Source organism: Nerophis ophidion, linkage group LG08 (genome assembly GCF_033978795.1).
Source record: "Nerophis ophidion isolate RoL-2023_Sa linkage group LG08, RoL_Noph_v1.0, whole genome shotgun sequence".
Taxonomy (NCBI): Eukaryota; Metazoa; Chordata; class Actinopteri; order Syngnathiformes; family Syngnathidae; genus Nerophis; species Nerophis ophidion.
The window spans coordinates 48857944-48882068 of record NC_084618.1 but is presented as its reverse complement, the minus strand read 5'-3'; the positions used below and the strand labels follow the sequence as shown (position 1 = coordinate 48882068).

The following is a 24125-nucleotide window of genomic DNA, read 5'->3' as shown; positions in this document are numbered from 1 at the left end:
ACGCTGAATTAGTGGGAGCCCAGGCCTTTTTTTTTTTGCAATGAAATGCTGATGGAAATCAGCCTTTGCCTACAATCTGTCACATTTATATTTGATCTGTCCATAAATGTGCATTGTATCATGTCAGAAAGTTATAACAAATGGCAACTTCCTATGAGGAGTTTTATTGTACATCAATGGTGTGTCTAGTGCACAGGTGTCAAACTCAAGGCCCGCAGGCCAGGTCTGCCCCTCCACGTCCTTTGACATGGCCCGCAAAATCCTGGAAATAATATGTGTCAATAAAATACCTTTTATTTTCTTTCTTTACTTTCTTATTTTCTTACTAAAGGTATTAGTTTTTTTTCTAGTTTTCTAAAATAGTGTCCAATATTGCAACAAATATTATACTACCTAACTTTGTTGGTCAAAATCCAAATACATACTTAAATATCTGCTTAATTTATGATTTCAAAGCAAGTTATTAATACCCCCCTCCCTGCCTCTCTTGGGGAAGGGGTTCGGGGGTGAGACAGGTTCGGTGGCCATGGATGAAGTGCTCGCTGTCCGGATGTCGGGACCCGGGATAGACCGCTCGCCTGTGCATCGGTTGGAGACATCTCTGCGCTGCTGACCCGTCATTGCTTGGGATGGTTTCCTGCTGGCTCCACTATGGACGGGACTCTCGCTACTATATTGGATCCACTATGGACTGGGCTCTCACCGTTAAGTTGGATCCACTAAGGTCTGGACTTTCACAATATCATGTTAAACCCGCTAGACACACATTGCTTTTGGTCTCCTCTAGAGCGGGAGGGGGGGAAGGGGGGAAGGGGGTGGCTGCCCACATGTGCGGTCCTCTCCAAGGTTTCTCATAGTCATTGTCACTGACAATGTGGGCTCTGTACTGCGGATGTCGTTGTGGCTTATGAAGCCCTTTGAGACACTTGTGATTTAGGTCTATATAAATAAACATTGATTGATTGATTGAAATTGTACACTATGAAAATGACCAATGGATTTTACTGTTAAATTTAGGGAGGTTTTTATTTACAGCAAAGTACTGTCAGTTGAAAAAAAAACACAACCAATGTTTGTTTTTCACAGTAAAATTCTGTCAACTGAGCTGGCAGTTTTTTGTTTTTTCTTAATCCACGATTGATGATTTTATGGTACCACATTTTATTATGGTAAAAAAATGGCAGCTGAGTTGCCAAAATAAGATTAAACAGCGGTACAGTATTTCTATTGAAAATAATATGTTGTAAAAATAACAATAATAAAATAACACCATATATTTTACAGAAAAAGACTGGCAACTAAAAAAGTGGTCCCTTTTTTACCTTTTTTTACACTTTACGTATTTTTTGAAAATATTTTAATTCATAGGCAAATTCATTAATGATTTACTGTTTAAGCTGTCCTCTAATGACAGCCATGTGTATATATATATATATATATATATATATATATATATATATATATATATATATATATATATATATATATATATATATATATATATATATATACACACACATATATACATACATATATATATATATATATATATATATATATATATACACTATATATATACACTAAACAAACTGCAAAGTCATATAGACTCACTCAATTTCCGTCAATAACTTAAATTTGTAACACAGCATCATCGTTTTCAAACTCATTGATGCTTACCAAGCGTTGCAATGTGTGCGTGCACGCGCGCGCGTGCTTGAGAGCGAGAGATAAGCCACGGTGGAGAGTTGCGGAGTAATCCTTCCTACTGTAGGCTCGGTGAGAAAAGGACATTAGCGCGATGATATCCTGCCAGTCGGGCAGAAAACTAAATCAAGTTTGAGACTTTCCACGGAGTTTGGACGGCGAAGGAGGCGCAGCGGCTGCGCGCCATGACGGACGACGAGAGACAGAGACTCCCGGCGGGAGTTTGCGGAAAGACGCCATGTGAGCCCCACACCTGCTAGGATGGCCCCCCGGCGCACTTGCACCTGTGCGGGATGGCAGCGTTTCACCATCACCTCCACCTTCACCATCTGCCACACCTGCGGAGGCTGTTCCACCGGCTCACCATCGCGTCCTCTCTGAGCATCGTGTGCTTCTCGCTGGTCTACCTGCTCACCGGGGGCCGCCAGTCCGCTCTGGTGGGGAACTCGGACGTCAAGCAGCCTCCCGCGGGCTTCTTCGCGCTGTACGAGAGGAACGGGAGCGGGGCTTCCAGAGAGGGCTCCGTCATTGGCGCCACCGGCCATGCCGGGCTGGAGGCGAACATGTCGGGGAAGGAATGGACCGCCAGCCGGAGGTTACCGCATGCTCTGATCATCGGGGTGAAGAAAGGAGGAACCAGGGCTTTGCTGGAGTTTCTGAGGCTGCATCCTGACATCCGAGCTCTTGGGTCCGAACCGCACTTCTTTGACCGGCATTACGCACGAGGACTGGACTGGTACCGGTATGTATTTATTTTCATTTGACTGATTTAAAAACTAAATATTTATTTCGTCATGCATCCCACTCAGTCTATGTTTAGAGTTTTACTGACTTTGCGGGTCATTTCACTAGTTCAGGGGTCTCAAACTCAATTTACCTGGAGGCCACTGGATGCAGAAACTGGGTGAGGCTGGTCCGCAAGAAAAGATTTCTTAAAAAATCCAACATGCACTTTTTAATGAATTCACCTTCTATGAATGGCTTTCCCGCCCTAGTAACATACTTGCCAATCCTCACGATTTTTCCGGGAGACTCCTGAATTTCGAGTGCACCTCCCGACAATCTACCGGTGCAACCATTCTCCCGAATTTTTCCCAATTTTCAACCGGCCGAAATTATTAAGGGCTGCCGTGACTGCACTGCCTTTAACATCCTCTACAACAGTGGTACTCAACCTTTTTTCAGTGATGTACCCCCTGTGAAAATGTTTTTAATTCAAGTACCCCCTAATCAGAGCAAAGCAGTTTGGTTGAAAAAAAGAGATAAAGAAGTAAAATACAGAGCTATGTCATAGGTTTCTGATTTATTAAATTGTATAACAGTGCAAAAATGTTGCTCATTTGTTGTGGTCTTTCTTGAACTATTTGGGAAAAAAGATATAAAAATAACTAAAAAAACTTGTTGAAAAATAAACAAGTGATTCAATTATAAATAAATATTTCTACACATAGACGTAATCATCAACTTAAAGTGCCCTCTTTGAGGATTGTAATAGAGATCCACCTGGATTCATGAACTTAATTCTAAACATTTCTTCACAAAAAAAGACATCTTTAACATCAATATTTATGGAACATGTCCACAAAAAGTATAGCTGTCAACACTGAATGTTGGATTGTTGTATTATTTTTCCACAGTTTATGAACTTACATTCATACTTCATTGAAGTATTATTCAATAAACATATGTATAAAGGATTTATGAATTGCTGCTTTTTTTTACAATGTTTTTAATAAATCTCACTTGTCCCTTGGCATACCTTCAAGTACCTCCAGGGGTCCACACACCCCCTAAAGAAGACTACAGCTCCACTACATGTCATCGCTCACGCTTTTATATCACACAACTTATGTACCGGCTATGTATCATGTTGTGTGAGACTCGTGCAGAACGTCAGAGGCTGCAAGACGTACTTGTTCAACAGCCATACAGGTCACACTAAGGGTGCCGTGTAAACGAATTTAACACTGTTACAAATATGCGCCACACTGTGAACCCACACCAAACAAAAATGACAAACCCTTTTTGGGAGAATGTCCGCACCCTAACACAACTTAAACACAAGAGAACAAATACCCAGAACACCTTGCAGGGCTACAATATACAACACCTCAACAGACGCAAGTAGGGAGGGTGAGGGGTGGGGGTTTGTGGTAGCATGGGTGTGTATATCGTAGCCCGGAAAAATTAGGTCTGCATGGGATTCTGGGTAATTGTTCTGGTTTGTTTATGTTGTATTACGGTGTGGATGTTCTCCCGAAATTTGTCATTCTTGTTTGGTGTGGGTTCACAGTTTGGCACATATTTGTAACAGTGTTAAAACATTTTTTACGGCCACCCTTAGTGTGACGTGTGTAGCTGTTGATCAAATATATCTTGCAATACCACATGTGCGTCTCACATGGCCATATGCAACATACAACTGGGCTTGCACGCTGTCAGTTCAGGATTTAGGGGGCGCTAAAGGCAGTGCCATTATGGCACTCCCTGAATACTGTTGATCTGGTAAAAATTGACAGGGGCTTCGAGAGAATTGGTTACCTGATATTTAGAGATCTCCTGGGAAAATTGGAGACGTTGGCAAGCATGACCTATGAAGAGGTGTTCATACTAAACATGCGGGCTGCACCAACATTAAATTGTCATATCAAAGCACGGGCTGCATAATAACGTCCTGCGGGCCGCATGTTTGAGACCCCTTCACTAGTTAGTATAATTTTCTTCCCCCGCAAATAAAATAATTCAATGCAAGATAAAAAATATAACTGTAAGATCATTTTTATTCAGCAAAGAGTCCTGCACATTGTACATTGATAAATACATGTTAAAATATGATTTAAACCAGAGCTTTTTTAACTTTTAGAACCTCAGGACCCAACTTTTCCACTACAGAGGGGCCCGGGACTCACTCAAACATTAACACTGAGTTTGTAATCTTACTCTTGATTTTCATGGTATTTAATACTTATATCAATCAATGTTTATTTATATAGTCCTAAATCACAAGTGGCTCAAAGGGCTGCACAAGCCACAATGACATCAGCGGTACATAGCCCACATAAGGGCAAGGAAAAACTCACCCCAGTGGGACGTCAGTGACAATGACTATGAGAAACCTTGGAGAGGACCGCATATGTGGGAACCCCCCCTAGGGAAGACAGAAAGCAATAGATGTCCAACGGGTCTAACATGATATTGTGAAAGTCCAGTCCATAGTGGATCCAATATAATATATACAACCTCAGATGATATAAACAACTGATGAAAACTATCCATACATCCATTTTTTTACCGCTTGTCCCTTTTGGGGTCGCGGTGGGTCGCTGGAGCCTATCTCAGCTGCATTCGGGCGGAAGGCGGTGTACACCCTGGACAAGTTGCCAACTCATCACAGGGCCAACACAGACAGACAGACAACATTCACACTCACATTCACACACTAGGGACCATTTCGTGTTGCCAATCAACCTATGCCCAGGTGCATGTCTTTGGAGGAAGGGAACCCACGCAGTCACCGGGATTGAACTCAGGACTACTCAGGACCTTTGTATTGTGAGGCAGATGCACTAACCCCTGTCCACCGTGCTGCCCTGATGAAAACTACATTTACATACATCAAACTAAACTCTCAACAAAATTAAAGTGCAAATGAAACTATGGTTTCATTACTTAGTCATATTTTTGGCGCTGAAGAAACGTCTCTTCTCTCTTCCCCCAAGTGGTGGAAAAGTGAATTACAACTGAGTACCACTGCGGTGGTAACCTGCTCAGTGGCCTTGTGGTTAGAGTGTCCGCCCTGAGATCGGTAGGTCCTGAATTCTAACCCCGGCTGAGTCATATCGAAGACTATAAAAAATTACCTCCCTGAGCTTGACACTCAGCATCAAGAGTGGGAATTGGGGGTTAAATCACCAAAAATTATTCCTCGGCACGGCCTTCGCTGCTGCTCACTACTCCCCTCACTTCCCAGGGGGTGATCAAGGGTAAGGGTGATGGGTCAAATGCAGAGAATAATTTCACCACACCTAGTGTGTGTGTGAAAATCAGTGGTACTTTACCTTAAAATTTTTTTATAGGGGTTAGTGGATGTGCCTCACTATACAAAGGTCCTGTGTTCGATACTCGGGCTCGGAGTCTTTCTGTGTAGAGTTTGCATGTTCTCCCTGTGACCTGGGGATAGGTTGATTGGCAACACGAAATTGGCCCTACTGTGTGAATTTGAGTGTGAATGTTGTCTGTATATCTGTGTTGGCCCTGCCATGAGGTAGCGACTTGTCCAGTGTGTACTCCGCCTATGCAGCTGAGATAGGCTCCAGCACCCCCTGTGACCCCAAAAAGGTACAAGCGGTAAGAAATGGAGCGCTGCATGGATACCATTCGGACCACAGCCTAGACACAGATTTTTTTTGGGGGCTACCCTCTAGGAGGTGCTTAGTTCCCAACAATGCTTATTTAATCTACCTTAAACAATGGGAAAACAGCATTTGTTGACTGCTCCCGCTTCCTAAAGGTGCTGTTTGTAACATTTTAAACAGATGGTTATCGGTGCCAATCTTTCCAATTTATTTTACACAGTATATCCCGCCTTCTTACAGCTTCTCGTACGTAAAGACGTAATAGCGTACGCGCATAACACATGCACCTGCATTAGCTTTAGGTGTTTGCTAAAAATAGCAATTTGGACAGCTAGTTTTACCTGTCATTGAATGTATATTCTATCATAACAACAATCCAATCCAATCCAATCCAATCCACTGTACATCACTGCAAATTGTTTTTTGCTTGTCTTGGACTGCTTTTGTATGTGTGCACACACTCCCTGCGCGTAAGTGTTAATGAAACCGGGTGAGTGACAGCCGGAAACACCAATCATTTTATCCGGGCCAGTAAAAATTTCTATTACAGAAACTTTGTCATTGTGAAAATTATAGACAATTGTTAAAGAAAAGTGTTCTGTTTAACGTCTAAAGGCTTAGTGGCCACATGCGTGGACAGCACCTTTTACAAACCCTGTTTCCATAGGAGTTGGGAAATTGTGTTAGATGTAAATATAAACGGAATACAATGATTTGAAAATCCTTTTCAACCCATATTCAATTGAATGCACTACAAAGACAACATATTTGATGTTCAAATTCATAAACCTTATTTTTGTTTTGCAAATAATAAATAGCTTAGAATGTCATGGCTGCAACATGTGCCAAAGTAGTTGGGAAAGGGCATGTTCACCACTGTGTTACATCACCTTTTCTTTTAATAACACTCAAAAAACGTTTGGGAGCTGAGGAAACTAATTGTTGAAGCTTTGAAAGTGGAATTCTTTCCCATTCTTTTTTCATGTGGAGCTTCAGTCGTTCAACAGTCCGGGGTCTCCGCCGTCGTATTATACGCTTTAATGCGCCACACATTTTTGATGGGAGACAGGTCTGGACTGCAGGCGGGCCAGGAAAGTACCTGCACTCTTTTTTTACGAAGCCACGCTGTTGTAGCGCGTGCTGAATGTGGCTTGGCATTGTCTTGCTCAAATAGGCATGGGCGTCCATGAAAAAGGCGGCGCTTAGATGGCAGCATATGTTGTTCCAAAACCTGTATCTACCTTTCAGCATTAATGGTGCCTTCACAGATGTGTAGGTTACCCATGCCTTGGGCACTAATGCACCCCCATCCCATCACAGATTCTGGCTTTTGAACTTTGCGTCGATAACAGCCTGATTGGTTCGCTTCCCCTTTGGTCCGGATGACACGATGTCAAATAGTTCCATAAACAATTTGTAATGAGGACTCGTCGAACCACAGAACACTTTTCCACTTTGCATCAGTCCATCTTTGATGATCTCGGGCCCAGAAAAGCCGGCGGCGTTTCTGGATGTTGTTGATAAATGGCTTTCGCTTTGCATAGTAGAACTTTAACTTGTGGTGATATCTTTTAGAGATTGATGTCGGTATTTGATACAGTGCCGTCTGAGGGATTGAAGGTCACGGTCATTCAATGTTGGTTTCCAGCCCTGTCGCTTACGTGGAGTGATTTCTCCAGATTCTCTGAACCTTTTGATGACATTATGGAGCGTAGATGTTGAAATCTCTAAATTTCTTGCAATTGCACTTTGAGAAACGTTGTTCTTAAACTGTTTGACTATTTGGTCACGCAGTTGTGGACAAAGGGGTGTACCTCGCCCCATTGTTTCTTGTGAAAGGCTGAGCATTTTTTGGGAAGCTGTTTTTATACCCAATCATGGCACCAACCTTTTCCCAATTAGCCTACACACCTGTGGGATGTTCCAAATAAGTGTTTGATGAGCATTCCTCAACTTTATCAGTATTTATTGCCACCTTTCCCAACTTCTTTGTCACATGATGCTGGCATTAAATTCTAAAGTTAATGTTTATTTGCACACAAAAAAAAATGTTTGTCAGTTTTAACATCAAATATGTTGTGTTTGTAGCATATTCAACTGAATACGGGTTGAAAAGGATTTGCAAATAATTGTATTCTGTTTATATTTATATCTAAAAAAAATTCCCAACTCACATGGAAGCGGGGTTTGTAGCTCTTATTTCCAAAATTGTGTACACTACTGAATTGGGGTCTTACAGCCGCTTATCCATCCATTCATCCATCCATCTTCTTCCGCTTATCCGAGGTCGTGTCGCGGGGGCAGCAGCCTAAGCAGGGAAGCCCAGACTTCCCTCTCCCCAGCCACCTCGTCTTGCTATTTCCGGGGGATCCCGAGGCGTTCCCAGGACAGCCGGGAGACATAGTCTTCCCAATGTGTCCTGGGTCTTCCCCGTGGCCTCCTACCGGTTGGACATGCCCTAGGGAGGCGTTCGGGTGGCATCCTGACCAGATGCCCGAACCACCTCATCTGGCTCCTCTCAATGTGGAGGAGCAGCGGTTTTACTTTAAGTTCCCTGGATGGCAAAGCTTCTCACCCTATCTATAAGGGAGAGCCCCGCCACACGGCGGAGGAAACTCATTTAGGCCGCTTGTACCCGGGTTCTTATCTTTTCGGTCATGACCCAAAGCTCATGACCTTAGGTGAGGATGGAAACGTAGATCGACCGGTAAATTGAGAGCTTTGCTTCCGGAGCAGCTCCTTCTTCACCACAACGTATCGATACAACGTCCGCATTACTGAAGACGCCTTACCGATCCGCCTGTCGATCTCACGATCCACTCTTCCCCCACTCGTGAACAAGACTCCTAGGTACTTGAACTCCTCCACTTGGGGCAGGGTCTCCTCCCCAAACCGTAGATGGCACTCCACCCTTTTCCGGGAGGGAACCATGGACTCGGACTTGGAGGTGCTGATTCTCATTCCGGTCGCTTCACACTCGGCTGTGAACCAATCCAGCGAGAGCTGAAGATCCCGGCCAGAAGAGGCCATCAGGACCACATCATCTGCAAAATGCAGAGACCTAATCCCGCGGCCACCAAACCGTAACCCCTCAACGCCCTGACTGCGCCTAGAAATTCTGTCCATAAAAGTTATGAACAGAATCGGTGACAAAGGGCAGCCTTGGCGGAGTCCTACCCTCACTGGAAATGTGTCCGACTTACTGCCGGCAATGCAGACCAAACTCTGACACTGATCGTACAGGGACCAGACCGGCACAATCAGACAGTCCGATACCCCGTAATCCCTGAGCACTCCCCTCAGGACTTCCCGAGGGACACGGTCGAATGCCTTCTCTAAGTCCACAAAGCACGTGTAGATTGGTTGGGCAAACTCCCATTCACTCTCAAGAACCCTGCCGAGAGTATAGAGCTGGTCCACAGTTCCACGACCAGGACAAAAACCACACTGTTCCTCCTTAATCCGAGGTTCGACTATCCGGCGTAGCCTCCTCTCCAGTACACCTGAATAAACCTTACCGTGAAGGCTGAGGAGTGTGATCCCAAGATAGTTGGAACACACTCTCCGGTCCCCTTTCTTAAAGAGAGGGACCACCACCCCAGTCTGCCAATCCAGAGGTACCGCCCCCGATGTCCACACGATTCTGCAGAGTCTTGTCAACCAAGACAGCCCAACAGCATCCAGAGCCTTAAGGAACTCCGGGCGGAGTTGCCACCGATGAGCTTTTTAACTACCTTAGCAACCTCAGCCCCAGAAATAGGAGAGCCCAACACAGATGCCCCCAGGCACTGCTTCCTCATAGGAAGACGTGTTGGTGGGATTGAGGAGGTCCTCAAAGTATTCCTTCCACCTATCCACAAGATCCGCAGTTGAGGTCAGCAGAACACCATCCGCACCATACACGGTGTTGACACGGCACTGTTTCCCCTTCCTGAGGCGACGGATGGTGGTCCAGAATCGCTTCGAAGCTGTCCGGAAGTCGTTTTCCATGGCTTCCCCGAACTCCTCCCATGTCCGAGTTTTTGCCTCCGCGACCGCTGAAACTGCACACCGCCTGGCCTTTCCGAACTTGTCCACTGCTTCCGGAGTCCTATGAGCCAAAAGAACCCAAATAGGACTCCTTCTTCAGCTTGACGGCATTCCTCACTGCTGGTGTCCACCAACACGTTCTAGGATTACGGCCCAGACCGGCACCAACTACCCTACGGCCACAGCTCCGATCAGCCGCCTCGACAATAGAGGTGCGGAACATGGTCCACTTGGACTCAATGTCCAGCACCTCCCTCACGACATGTTCAAAGTTCTTCCGGAGGTGGGAATTGAAACTCTTTCTGACAGGGGACTCGCCAGACGTTCCCAGCAGACCCTCACAATGCGTTTGGGCCTGCCAGGTCCGTCCGGCATCCTCCCCCACCATCGCAGCCAACTCACCACCAGGTGGTGATCGGTAGAAAGCCCCGCCCCTCTCTTCACCCGAGTGTCCAAAACATGAGGCCGCAAATCCGATGACACAATTACAAGGTCGATCATGGAACTGCGGCCTAGGGTGTCCTGGTGCCAAGTGCACATATGGACGCCCTTATGTTTGAACATGGTGTTTGTTATGGACAAACTGTGATGAGCACAAAAGTCCAATAACGAAACACCACTCGGGTTCAGATCCGGGCGGCCATATTTCCCAATCACGCCGCTCCAGGTTGCCAACATTGAAGTTCCCCAGTAGGACAAGGGAATCACCCGGGGGAGCACTTTCCAATACTCCCTCGGGTGTACCCAAAAAAGGGTGGGTACTCTGAACTGTTGTTTGGTGCGTGAGCACAAACAACAGTCAGGACCCGTCCCCCCACCCAAAGGCGGAGGGAAGCTACCCTTTCGTCCACTGGGTTGAACTCCAATGTGCAGGCTTTGAGCCCGGGGGCAACGAGTATTGCCAACCCAGCCCGTCGCCTCTCACTGCCGGCAACGCCAGAGTGAAAGAGAGTCCAGCCCCTCTCAAGAGTAGTGGTTTTAGAGCCCTTGCTGTGCGTCGAAATGAGTCCGACTACCTCCAGCCGGAATTTCTCTACTTCGCGCACTAGCTCAGGTTCCTTCTCCCCCAGTGAGGTGACGTTCTACGTCCCAATAGCTAGCTTCTGTAGCCGAGGATCGAACCGCCAAGTGCCCTGCCTTCAGCTGCCGCCCAGCTCACATCGCACCCGACCTCTGTGGCCCCTGCTATGGGTGGTGAGCCCATTGGAGGGGGGACCCACGTTGCCTCTTCGGGCTGTGACGGCCTGACCCCATGGGAACAGGCCCGGCCACCAGGCGCTCGCCGTCGTGCCCCACCTCCGGGCCTGGCTCCAGAGGGGGGCCCCGGGGACCCGCGTCCGGGCGAGGGAAATCTGGGTCCTCGATATGTCTTCTTCATAAAACGTCTTCAAGCTGCTCTTTGTCTGATCCCTCACCTAGAACCTGTTTGCCTTGGGAGACCCTACCAGGGTTTAAGCCCCCGGAAAACATATCTCCTAGGATCATTGGGACACGCAAACTCCTCTACCACGTTAAGGTGGCAGCTCATGTGGACACTAAACTGCCATCTGGTGGTGTCAGAAGAGTATAACATAAAATTACATTTGGAAAAAAAGTGTAACAATAAGAATTAGCCTGTCAGTAAACATGAAGTACAAGTCTGTGTACTTATGAACTAAGTACATCATATCAAAAGATGATTTAGTTTTCATTCTAATTAGCAAAGTGAAATAAAAAAAGCATGTAAACAAACAGCTTAAGCCTTAACCACTAAAGGTAACATAAGGTGGTGATGTGGTTATATTGTTTGCTTTGAAAAATGTTTCTGTGACGATGTTGCCCACCGCACTCCTAAATATAAACTTTACCATAAAATATGAGAATTTAAATCCTTCAGAAATGTAACTTTTTTTCAACATATTTGTGTTACTCATTATCCCAACTACTTTAAGTGTATTTAGAAAAAAGTAAAAATTCACACTTTAGTCTTTTTTAATGGTTTTTATTTAGAGGTCTAACGATTATATTTTGTATGTTATTTTCCTAAACTTTAGGTATATCGAGCTGCGCTCGGCAAGGTTGCATTACGGGAGAAAGGTATCGATCGAAGATCGTTATGAAAAAGGGATTGATAGATTTTATGTACACTAGACAAAGAAAAACTTTGGATTTAAAAACGGCAGACATTATATGAAGTTTCGCACTTTCAAAATTAAGGACGTTAAACGGTAAACCCGATCCTGTCCTGCAATTCTCTGTCATGCAGCAAAATAGTGCAGTCTTTTATGATGACTCGCAAATTCTTTAGAAATGCGTGAATTACATCCCTATGTCATACAGTATGTTAAACTGTACTATAATCTATGAGTTGTTTTCAAACATTAATGAACAATATTAACCACTTACTGTACAATTGTATTACTTTTGTGACAGTCTGTCACTTTATTTCTGTTAGTTTTTTGTGTTTTTGTATTTACTTCCTGTTCAGTGCTCTTATTTTGTGGTATTTCCTGTTTTAGTCACGGAGCACTGTTGTTTTTCCCTTTTCGTTGATTGGCAGCAGTTCACACCTGCTGTCAATCCAACTAGTGCCTATTTATGTTTTCACTCGAGCACTCCTCAGTGCTTGATGATAATTTCATGTTGAGAATGATACTATACAAGACTGCTTTGTGTTTATTTGTTTTCTTATGAGTTCAGTATTAAATTCTTCTTACCTTCGCTCCTCTCTCCTGGATTCTTGCATCATCGGGGACACAGAATTGCAGCCATGCGAGTTCCCAACAACTTGTGCAGTTAAATGCCAGACTGTACCACTCTCTGGTTGCAGCATCTTGGTGACAGGGAATGATCAGGCTAGATTAGCAGGCGTTTACAGAGTTTTATTTTCTTTTACTTTCTACTCTGTCGAGTCTCTCTCGGCCCCCTCAGTCTCTCTGGGCTCCCTTCTCCTTCCAGGCTCCTCATGCTGCTTTAAATAGAGAGACAGGTGATTAGACAACCTGGTCCAGCTGGTTTATCCACTCACCTGCAGCTGCTTTGTACCCGGATTCCGCACATGCTCCGCCCACAGGCGACACCTGGACCACGCCCCCTCCACACAGACGTTTACATTTTTTATGTTGTTTTTAAAAGGATGCGAAGTGTCAAAAATGATTGCATGGTTCTCCATCCATCCATCCATTTTCTACCGCTTATTCCCTTTTGGGGTCACGGGGGGCGCTGGCGCCTATCTCAGCTACAATCGGGCGGAAGGCGGGGTACACCCTGGACAAGTCGCCACCTCATCACAGGGCCAACACAAATAGACAGACAACATTCGCACTCACATTCACACACTAGGGCCAATTTAGTGTTGCCAATCTACCTATCCCCAGGGGCATGTCTTTGGAGGTGGGAGGAAGCCGGAGTACCCGGAGGGAACCCACGCATTCACGGGGAGGACATGCAAACTCCACACAGAAAGATCCCGAGCCTGGATTTGAACCCAGGACTGCAGGACCTTTGTATTGTGAGGCAGACGCACTAACCCCTCTGCCACCGTGAAGCCTGATTGCATGGTTCTGAGCCTCCAAAATTAACGCCTCCTCATTCATGTTGTTGTTGAAATCACCTGAAAAACTATCAACACTTGACTTCACGTTTGTCCCTGATTCTTGTGATGTTACAAAGTGTAAAATACGCCCTGCCTTGAAGACGGGGTATTTTATTTTGAAAGTAAACCGGATACTTCATTTAGGGTTTGTGCATGACTTCCTGTCTTACACTAGCGTATTTGAGCTAAATTGAACGGATTTGTTGCTGCGTCCAGCAAAAATAGAAGCTCTGCATATATTTAGCAACGGCATGTCGGTGACGTTTTGCAGGCGTTGGAAATTGACACATCAACTTGAATAAAAACAGAACGAGTCTGCCGGCGTGAGTGTGCCAATCCGCGGCCGTTTCGAATTCTGAGGACATTCGGGGTAAGTCTGTTTTTGCCCATTTGTGGCGTCATCAAAACAAAAATGGCGGATAGCTACAGTGGTCGAGAAAGGTCATAACAAATGCAAATACCACTACACAAAATCTTAAATTAGAACACAAAAATTTTCAGTTACGGCACGATTACAAAAGCCACAACAAAGATAAAGGACACAACACAATAATATAAAAACTTTAAGTCACAAAATATCAACTCAACGGAAGGGATAGCGAAGCAAGTTACACTGATGCACCAACTTCTGCAACACAACATGAAGCACACAAGGAACAGTAATTTCATCAAAAAAATGTGTTGTTTTACAAAAATACAAGAGAAGAATCAAGGAGGCTATGGAAATTAGGAAGTGAGGGGCCAACACCATCAACAAGGATGAGGAGACATACATGCTTCTGCACACCTGGGACACAGTCCTTCATCGGCGATGCCAGAGGAGAGACCAGATATTGTATGTAATGTACTGTTGAAATGTTGATTACTGTAATTTTTTTGAAAAGTTCTTGACTGTTGAAAATGTGAGCAGAAAACGATTCCTCTTGTTCATTAAACCTAAAATGTTGGTTGTACTTTATTCAAATCTGATGTAAATGCATTGGCCATTATTTGTTGTTTACTTGCTTGTTAATTCATTGATAAATAATTCCCTGACCAGAAATAACAGAAAAATACGAAACTTTACCTGGTTGGTGCAGGTAAAGTTTCTTATATTTTTTTCCCAGTCACACAGCTGGATTTTATTATATTGCTAAAAAGTTACTGAATCGATTTCAACTCACTGAATTGTTTCGTATCGTATCGCTATAAAGAAAAAATATTGTCCTTTTGTCATATCGGCAACCACAAATTCTGAATCAACTTGAATGTTGTTAAAACTAATTGTTACACCCATAGTTTTTTATTCAGTCCTGTTAACCACTGTGCAAAGATATAACTATAACAAAGTCACATGGTCCATACTTCATGTGTTTGCTTGTTCCGAAAAAATCTTACTTCTGTGACTTTCATTCCTGTTACTCATTTGAAAACAGGGATTTTAAGATTATTTTGAGAAAGTTACTGTCAAGGAAGTGCTTTTTGGCTGCTGGTGTGACTCCAGAATATAGAGAGGTCCAGATTAGATGGTCATTTAATTATGTACCAGGCATTCATCTATCCCATCCATTTTCTACCGCTTATTCCCTTTGGGGTCGTGGGGGGCGCTGGTGCCTATCTCAGCTACAATCGGGCGGAAGGCGGTGTACACCCTGGACAGACAGAGAACATTCACACTCACATTCACACACTAGGGCAATTTTAGTGTTGCCAATCAACCTATCCTCAGTTGCATGTCTTTGGAGGTGGGACGAAGCCGGTACCAGGCAATAAAAATCAAATCAAATGATAAATAAAATAATAATAAAATAGTCAAAATTTAAAAAATGGAAATACAATAAATAAAATAAAAATAAAACACATGTGTTTCAAGATTTCAACTACAAACAGAACACTGACATACACAAATAAGTAGCTACAAGAGGCAGGGGACCTTTACGGTCTCTTAATTTTTTACCAGGAACAGGTGAGGAGAATAACACAGAAAAAAACCCCCACATATACAGTAAGAGCGCTAGACATGAGTAAGCAACACTAAACAAAGGAAAAAAATACAAAACCCCAAAACTATTTTTTTGTCCTGTCCAGCTACTCAAGCAAATCATATTGTTGATGTAGATGCCCAAAACAAGCACAACAACAATAACAACAACAGAACAGCATCAGCAAATACGATATGTACAAATATGATATGAAAAGTGATAGCAAAGAAGCATTTAGTTAAATAAATATCAATAACACATTAATGATAATGAGCATTATTGCACTACAAATGGCGCAATACAAATACCAATAGAAATAGCACCATTGATAATGAATAATAACAACAATTACCTCAGCTTCTTCCCTCAGGCCATAAGACTTTTGAACGCATCATAATAATCCACTCAATTCCCCCCATAAACGGATTAACTCGCTGTAATATAAAGACAATATAAACATACATCCATAAACTTGGATGCATATGCAAAAGTGCAATATATTTATCTGTACAGTAATGTATTTATTAATATCTGCACCTTATTGATTTTTGATCCTGCACTGCCATGAGCTAATGCAACGAAATGTTGTTATCTGTACTGTAAAGTTCAAATTTGAATGACAATAAAAAGGAAGTTTAAGTCTAAGTCTATTACCAACAGTACCACTGTTTCAAATGCAACAATACATATACTGTATGGAATGATAACTCGAAATATAAAAGAAAGCAGAAAAATGGATGGGAACAAAGAGAAAACGAACCGTAATAACCTTTTGGATTGCTTTTGTAAAACCTAAAACGAGTCAGCAAATGGTGCCTATGCTGTGAAATGGTTCATCTCAGTGTCTTTATGGAATGTAGAATAAACCCCACAAAAAATGAACAAAGTTACAAAAGGAAAATAAAATGTTTAATGTGACCTTCCTTGAAATTATACTTTTTATTGTATAAATATTTACGCTTAGTTATAGTAATGGCATGACCCAGTGACAGACACACAATACAGCAGGGTGCTTCATATGCAAAAACTTAAAATGTCGGCTTTTTCAAGCAGTGAAAAACAGGTCTAAAGTGTCTTCAATGGCTATTACTGCTTTTTTTCTTTGTTTTCTTTTTTTAACTCCAAATGGGTTATGTGGATGATTTTCCTCCAAAATTGTAAGGGATGACAAAACAATATATGTAGCAGTAAGTTTCACTTGTTAAATGATAAACCGTCACCATAGTTTGCAGGGGTGTAACGGTACACAAAAATTTCGGTTCGGTACGTACCTCGGTTTAGAGGTCACGGTTCAGTTCATTTTCGGTACAGTAAGAAAACAACAAAATATAATTTTTTGGGTTATTTAGTTACCAAATTTGCAAAATCTTCCACCAAAAATATTTTTCTTAGTGGAATATTTGATGTGAAGTAGTGGGAACCTTGGATAGGTCAATAATTCATAATAACATTGATCTTGATTCAATATTATGTTTTGAGCAATGACAGTTTGAAAGAAAAAAAAACAGCTTTGTTTTATTTGTCAACATCGCAACTTTTTCTAAATTACATTTAACCTTCAAGCTTTTTTTTTCACTTTTGTTATGTTTTTGTTTATTTTAATATTATTTTTAGAATGTGCAGTGGGCCTTTAAATCATTAACTGTGGGCTGCAAATGGCCTCAGGGGCACACTTTTGATACCCCTGCTATTGATAATAAAAAAATGATATCTGATAAATCAATAAATAAAAAGCAGAGCCTGGACACGCATGCGCGTTTATCATAACTCTCTTGCTCTTTGCCCCTCCCTCACGAATGCTGCTGTTGCGCGCACAATGTGTTTTGTTTTTCACCCCTTCTTAACCCTGAACGTACATTGTTAATACACGCAACCATAACTCAAAATGCCGGACATTTGAGGCATTTAAGAAACTCTGCCCTGACAGCCCCGCAAAAGAGGACATGTCCGGTGAAAACAGGACGTAAGGTCAGTCTATCCTAGCCCGGTCGCTGCTAGCATGTTAGCAAAAGAGGACATGTCCGGTGCTAGCAGCGATCGGGCTAGGATAGACTGACCTTACGTCCTCTTTTCACCGGACATGTCCTCTTTTGCGGTGCTGTCAGGACAGAGTGTCTTAATTGGCTTCAAATTGGCATTTTGAGTATTGTTTACGCTACTTAATATGTCCGTCTGGAAATTCATTCGGTACAATTCTGCACCGATTTGAAACCCCCGTACCGAAACGGTTCAATACAAATATACGTACCGTTACACCCCTAATAATTTGTTCTTGTGGTTTACAACATCACCTTCGACAGCACCAATTAGCAGCCTCCAGCTTTCTGCTGTTGGTGTTTTTGCGTACCAAAACATATCCCTACTAGTATTCCATAGAGGTTTAGGTGACAGTCAAAGAGACTGTGCCATCTGGCTCCATCACTCCGTGCGTGTTGTGTGTAGAGATCTGCGTAAGCCAGGGTGAGAGCAAGGCCTGCAGGATGAGTTCTCGCAGAGCTGCAGAGTAATCATCTCTGCAGCCTGAGCCAGATGTTACTTTTGTCATGTGGCCTGTTGTTCTCAGCTTGTTTTAACATTTCCGATACTAAGAACTCACGCACCCAGAAACAACAGTGGAAGGGGCAACCTCTTAATCATCATAACAGGCTTATTATCAGTGGCAATTTTGTGCAGACTATTAGTAGCGGAACCGTTTTTGCATCTGCTTCTGTAAAAATGTGCAAAGCATGCCCTTAAAGCCCCCAAAATATGATCCCAATATGGCAGATTAAAACTGGGCCCAAATCTGGACTGTGTCATGAAATGCTAACCAGCTTACACTACAGTATATTACTGAGGCTCAATATTGGCTCTGGCTCAATGCTGGAAGCGTCTTTTGCAAGTCAGCGTCACCACAAATCTGACACACACAAAGTGTTTCCCTAAACATTAGCTTTGGGGTAGCCGGTGGGGGGCGGAGAGGGGCGTGGCTTGTATCGATATCAACACAAAACACACGCACATAATCTAAGCTTAGTGTAGCTAACTGAAATGCATTCGTTTATCTATGCAATGGGCGAAGGTCAATGGAAAGACTGCAGAATAATATGTTTGTAAGGAGTAACATCACAATTCAGTTGAGTAAGGTGGTGGTCACATGGACAGCCGCTGAAACATTATTCTCGGGGTTGGCCATCATGTTTGTTTGTCGCATCGCACAATTGTCTGTCCATTTACATACACCAGGACTGTGCAACCTTTTAAAGGGACCTGCCCTTTTTTTGCCCATCATTCACAATTCCTATGTAGGAGAACACATATGTTTTCCTGTTTAATGTATTCTAAATAGTAAATAAATGAATCTTACAATGGAGCCCATGGTTATTATTCTATAGTATAGCTCGGTTGGTAAAGCGGCCGTGCCAGCAACTTGAGGGTTGCAGGTTCGATCCCCGCTTCCGCCATCCTAGTCACTGCCGTTGTGTCCTTGGGCAAGACACTTTACCCACCTGCTCCCAGTGCCATCCACACTGGTTTAAATGTAAACATTAGATATTGGGTTTCACTATGTAAAGCGCTTTGAGTCACTAGAGAAAAAGCGCTATATAAATATATTTCACTTCACTTCACACTAAATGGGTTATACTTGGAGCGCTTTTCTACCTTCAAGGTAGTCAAAGCGCTTTGACATTATTTCCACATTCACCCATTCACACACACATATCAGGAGCAAGGGTGAAGTGTCTTGCTCAAGGACGTGACTCGGTTGGTAAAAGCTGGGGATCGAACCAGGGACCCTCAGGTTGCTGGAACGGCCACTCTCCCAACCTCGCCACGCCATCCCCTATTCTGCCTATAAAACCCTTAAAAAACATTCAATCACCTCCATTAACGTTTTATATACACAATGTAAGCATATATGTAACGTAGCAAGAGGCACATTTATAATAACATTTAATATTTACGTATTTGGATCATTTTAAGCATATGCAGCGCGTTCATTTAAAGAAAACATCAACGGTCTTGTTTTTTTCTACAACATAACTGATTATTACTCACTGCAGACTTTACGAGAGTCAACAAACATAATAAAACAACACCTACTGTACGATGTCTGCTGTCAGGCCGACTGATCTTGTTATATTCTTGTTTAGATGATGAATGACTCATTATACTCGCGAAGAAAAGGTGGGTGGAACCAAGCGTCTTATCTTGTCATTCTCGCCATTACCATCACATTATTTCAGGTGAGACGCATGATTTATGATCTACAATAAACTTCCACAAGCAAGGAAGCGAGGAAGCAGCTGTCCAGTCAATAATGTAAACATTGGCACACAAGCTTGGGATCACGTCGCCTCTATGCATACTTTGTCTGTGTTAGCGCTTATAATAAAAATATCACTAATACTTGGTTAATATAGTCAAGAAATGTTAATGGAGTATTGTTGGCTCTCTTGATATGATTTTTTATTGGGTTTTATGGGCGGAATAAAGGACCCCACTTTTGGCTCTGTTGTAAGTGGACTTTTATTTGCGTTTATTTACGAGTTAGAATCAATTTAAAAAAATACATCCGTGATCATGTCTTACATAATGATTGTCAAAGATAGGCAAAATTCCCCCCAAAAGTGCACTTCCCCTTTAAGTCTGGACAAATGATCTAGAATGCACATATTACACAGTTAAAAAAAAAGAATATATTTATTAAATGTTTCATCTAGTATATAATATAGATGAATAATACATCATTTTTAAATCTACTTTAATTAAATGTATTTTTATACTATATGTATACAAAGTATTTTTTATATTTATTTCTGTAATTCAATTTGAAATGTGAAACTCTTACAGTCAATGCTATAGATACAGTACACACAGTGAACTACAGTGCAGCCGGAAAGTATTCACGGCGCTTCACTTTTTACACATTTTACAATTCTTCAATCCAGATGATTATCCACATCAGCCCCAAAATCGAATCGCTTGTTCCTTATCTCATTTGTGACATATGCTGAAGGCTTTATCAAAATCTGCCTGTAACCTTTTGAGCTACTGTATCTATACAGTAAACAGAGCTCATTCCAGTTTCAATGGATTACACAGAGGTTTAAACTAAGAAAGAGGGAGCTGCAAAAGACCAGGTGATGCATATGTGACACCAGACTGTCACGTCCTCCTGCAGGCCAGATGGGGCTCACGGCATGTCGAGCCACTTGACATCACTGTCAGCGCTGTCAATCGACCTCTGACCTGAGGTCACTTTACACTGGGAGTTAATGATGTGTCCACATGGCTTCAAAAGAAACAGAAGACACAGTGAAACACAATTAAATAAATACATAAATAAAAAGCCTGTTTAAATCTGAGGTCTATAGTTGTCATCTTACAATATGAAAATTGCTGGGGACATTCCTTGCATAGTGCGTCAACATATTTTGCCTGGTCGCAAGGCTTGTAAGGGTTAGGTACAGTGTTAGGAAGCTGATTTTGTGAGCGACCTGGTTGGTAATTTAATTGTTCACTTGTGACGAGGCTAAATTCATTGGCGGCATGAAGCCCGTAAATAAACGGCATTGTATAAAGTGCAGGGTTCAAAGCCTGGGAAAAAACGTACCAACCTGTAGTCCAGAATTCACAGTACGTAACATGCAATTCACCACACTCTATTCACAATGTTTGAGTCAAGTGGATCTGATAGCTGCAGTAGAGGCAGTACTCATGAGGATTTTAGTTTTTCGTGGTAAGGAACATCGGGGGAAAAACACAACCCGGAAGACGCTGGCAAAGAAGGACGAAAAAAGTTTTTTTCTGGCAAAAACTGGAAGCTCGACAGGTATACCTGATGTGCCGCGTGTCTAATTGCAAATTAGTCCCACCAGTGCCCACAGTGGCCTTTAGGTAAGTAAGGAAGTAAGTAAGTAAGTAAGTACATTTTATTTACAAAGCGCTTTTCACAGATGAAATCACAAAGGGCTGTACAAAACATAGGTTATGTAAAACAACAATTAACTTTAAAACAACAGGGGCAACATCATAAAAAGGATACAGAGTGGATTCAAAATGATAGTTAAATGGTGCATTAACTAAAAACTTTAATAAAACAAAGTTTTTAAATGTTTTTTAAAAGTTTTCAACACAGTCAAGATCACGAAGGGACTGTTGCAAATTATACCAGAGTCTGGGAACTATAGTCTGGAATGCCATGTCTCCACGGGTTTTAAAGCGAGTTTTTGGGATCTTTAGAAGACCCTGGCCTGAAGACCGGATGCTGCACGCTGAAGAGTAGGGGAATAACATGTCAGTGATGTACCGAGGGGCCCCACTAGGCAACGCACAGAATGTCAGGACTAAAATCTTAAACGCAATGCGGATTTGAACTGTAAGCTAATGAAGACTGGATAAAGTAGGGGTAATATGGGCTGTTCTGGGTGCACCCGTCAAAAGTCTGGCAGGCGCATTGTGTACAGTCTGTAGTCTCTTTAGCGTTGACTTGTTGAAAAGAGTGAAAAGAGAATTGCAATAGTGAATGCGAGACGAAATGAACACGGGAGTGATCATTTCAAGATCCAATTTTGACCACAAATTTCTTACTTTTGAATTATTTCTGAGATGATACAACAGTTTTTGGTCAGTTGACGACATTGACCCTCCAAAGACATGGACTGGTCAAACACAACCTCGAAGTTTCTAAGGTTACTTTTAACCGATGCACTCAGACAACCAACGGAGGTCCTGATCAGGCGGATCTTTTTATCGGGGGCAATTATCAGTGTTTCCGTTTGGTTTGAATTTATCTGGAGGAAATTTGAGGACAACCCAACCGTAGTGTGTGACAAGTGTCTGACGTCAATGTGTTGCGAGGAGCCCTGCGTACCTCGTTTAGGAACATCCTCCCAACACAGCTGCTGCACGCAGGCAGCCTCAGGTACTCAACTCACCTTCCTCCCACGGAGAAAGGAGCGGGGTTTAATGTCCAAAGATTCAACTGTGGGGTGAATAGTGGAATCAGATTCCTCTGAATCGAATCGTTGACTATTCTAAGCCACCTCTACTGCTTTCTATACAAGTTAATTATTTTTCTGAAGTCTGAACAGTAGAACTTCATTAGAGAAATTACAGTTTAACAGTAAATAATTGGAAACCACTGCCATAAAGGATATTTTTTCCCATGTTGCTTTCTCCCTAAGCATTTTGACTGATATTGCAACATCCAAACCCAACTGAATTGACCACAGAATTATGGAACGCCATCACACTCTACGTCAGATTCTTGGTCTTTGAAGTTTGCAATGCCAAGTACATCATAGTGACCATTTATTCTAAACCTAACATTAACCAAAATAATCACTAGGACACTTTTCGGAACTATTTAAGTATGCACGTTCATAGCATACATTTGAACATTTTATCACTGATTTAATAATGCTCAGAACCAACCATGGTGAGGTAAATGGATGGTGAGGTACGTTGTATCTTCATGGCAACTCCTTGACTCGAATAAGCAATTAGCTTCACAGGGGCAATTGAGATCACAGCCCCAGACAATGATGCTCTAATGGTCTTTAAGGGGAGATTGGATCAGGAAAAGCACTGGAAGTTTCCTGCGGACCGCGATGTTTGGGATCGATAGATATATCTACCCACACTGACCTTGGGTTGACTCCACCATGAGAGCGCTTTGCATTGGTCAGCTCAGCTTCTGTTACAATTAGCAGGAAGCTTTATCCTGCTGCAGGATAATCTCAAACACAAGGAGTCATGTTACACGCTTGCAGTTCTTAGTCCTCCTACGGAGCTCTAAAGAGCTGAAAATTCACATTTGACTCATGATGCGTTGTTGCTGATGGATTCCAGCAGAGGTGAATGGAGTAAGAGATACATTACGAGGAGGAGCGGAGGAGAGAAAAAGCTCAGTCGGACTGGAGGTTAAAGGGTGACTACTGTTACAGCAACCTCGCACATCTGCGCTGACCTCTGCCTCAACCCTGGGGAATGTCATCATAGCTGGGATTGTGTGTGTGTGTGCGTGTTTGTGACTTCTTCAGATTCTGTCACCGACTGGAGACAGTCGTGTCCTTCAGACAGCTGGGCTTCTTCTATTTGGTTCTTGAGGAACACTCAAATGTGTCAATGTTATTGACCCTGTCGAGCTCACATTTCTCGCATCATGGTGTCTCATAGTCAACCAAAGAAGCAAAAAAAAGAAAGAGTGAATGAAAGAACACAACTCGTGTATGACAAAAAAAGGACTAAACCACCACATAATGATTTGTTTCATTAATTTTTTTCATAGCAGTCATTCCGACATTAAAAACAGTAAATATTCCTAAAGTGGTAGTGCATAGGCCAAGAAAGGGCCCACCAAATGTCCGTGAGGTATGTGTAAAGGTGCAGGTACAAATGTATTTGCACCTACGATAGCCTAAATCAGTCCCTCCAGAAATGTTCAACGTTACGATTGTGAATTTATTGGACATAAACGAAAGGTTATGATCGACTTTCAGTCATAAAACATGCACA

General features: G+C 42.7%; 1 protein-coding gene across 1 annotated transcript in view; it reads left to right on the top strand.

The window, feature by feature from the left end:
• The first annotated feature begins 1728 nt into the window (after nucleotides 1–1728).
• The window catches only part of hs3st3l (heparan sulfate (glucosamine) 3-O-sulfotransferase 3-like), a 46460-nt gene continuing 24063 nt past the window's right edge, over nucleotides 1729–24125 (top strand). Inside the window, exon 1 of the mRNA XM_061908755.1 lies at nucleotides 1729–2446. Within this exon, the coding sequence (XP_061764739.1) occupies nucleotides 1998–2446 (449 nt within the window). The 5' untranslated portion in view covers nucleotides 1729–1997. The remainder of the gene's footprint in view (nucleotides 2447–24125) is intronic.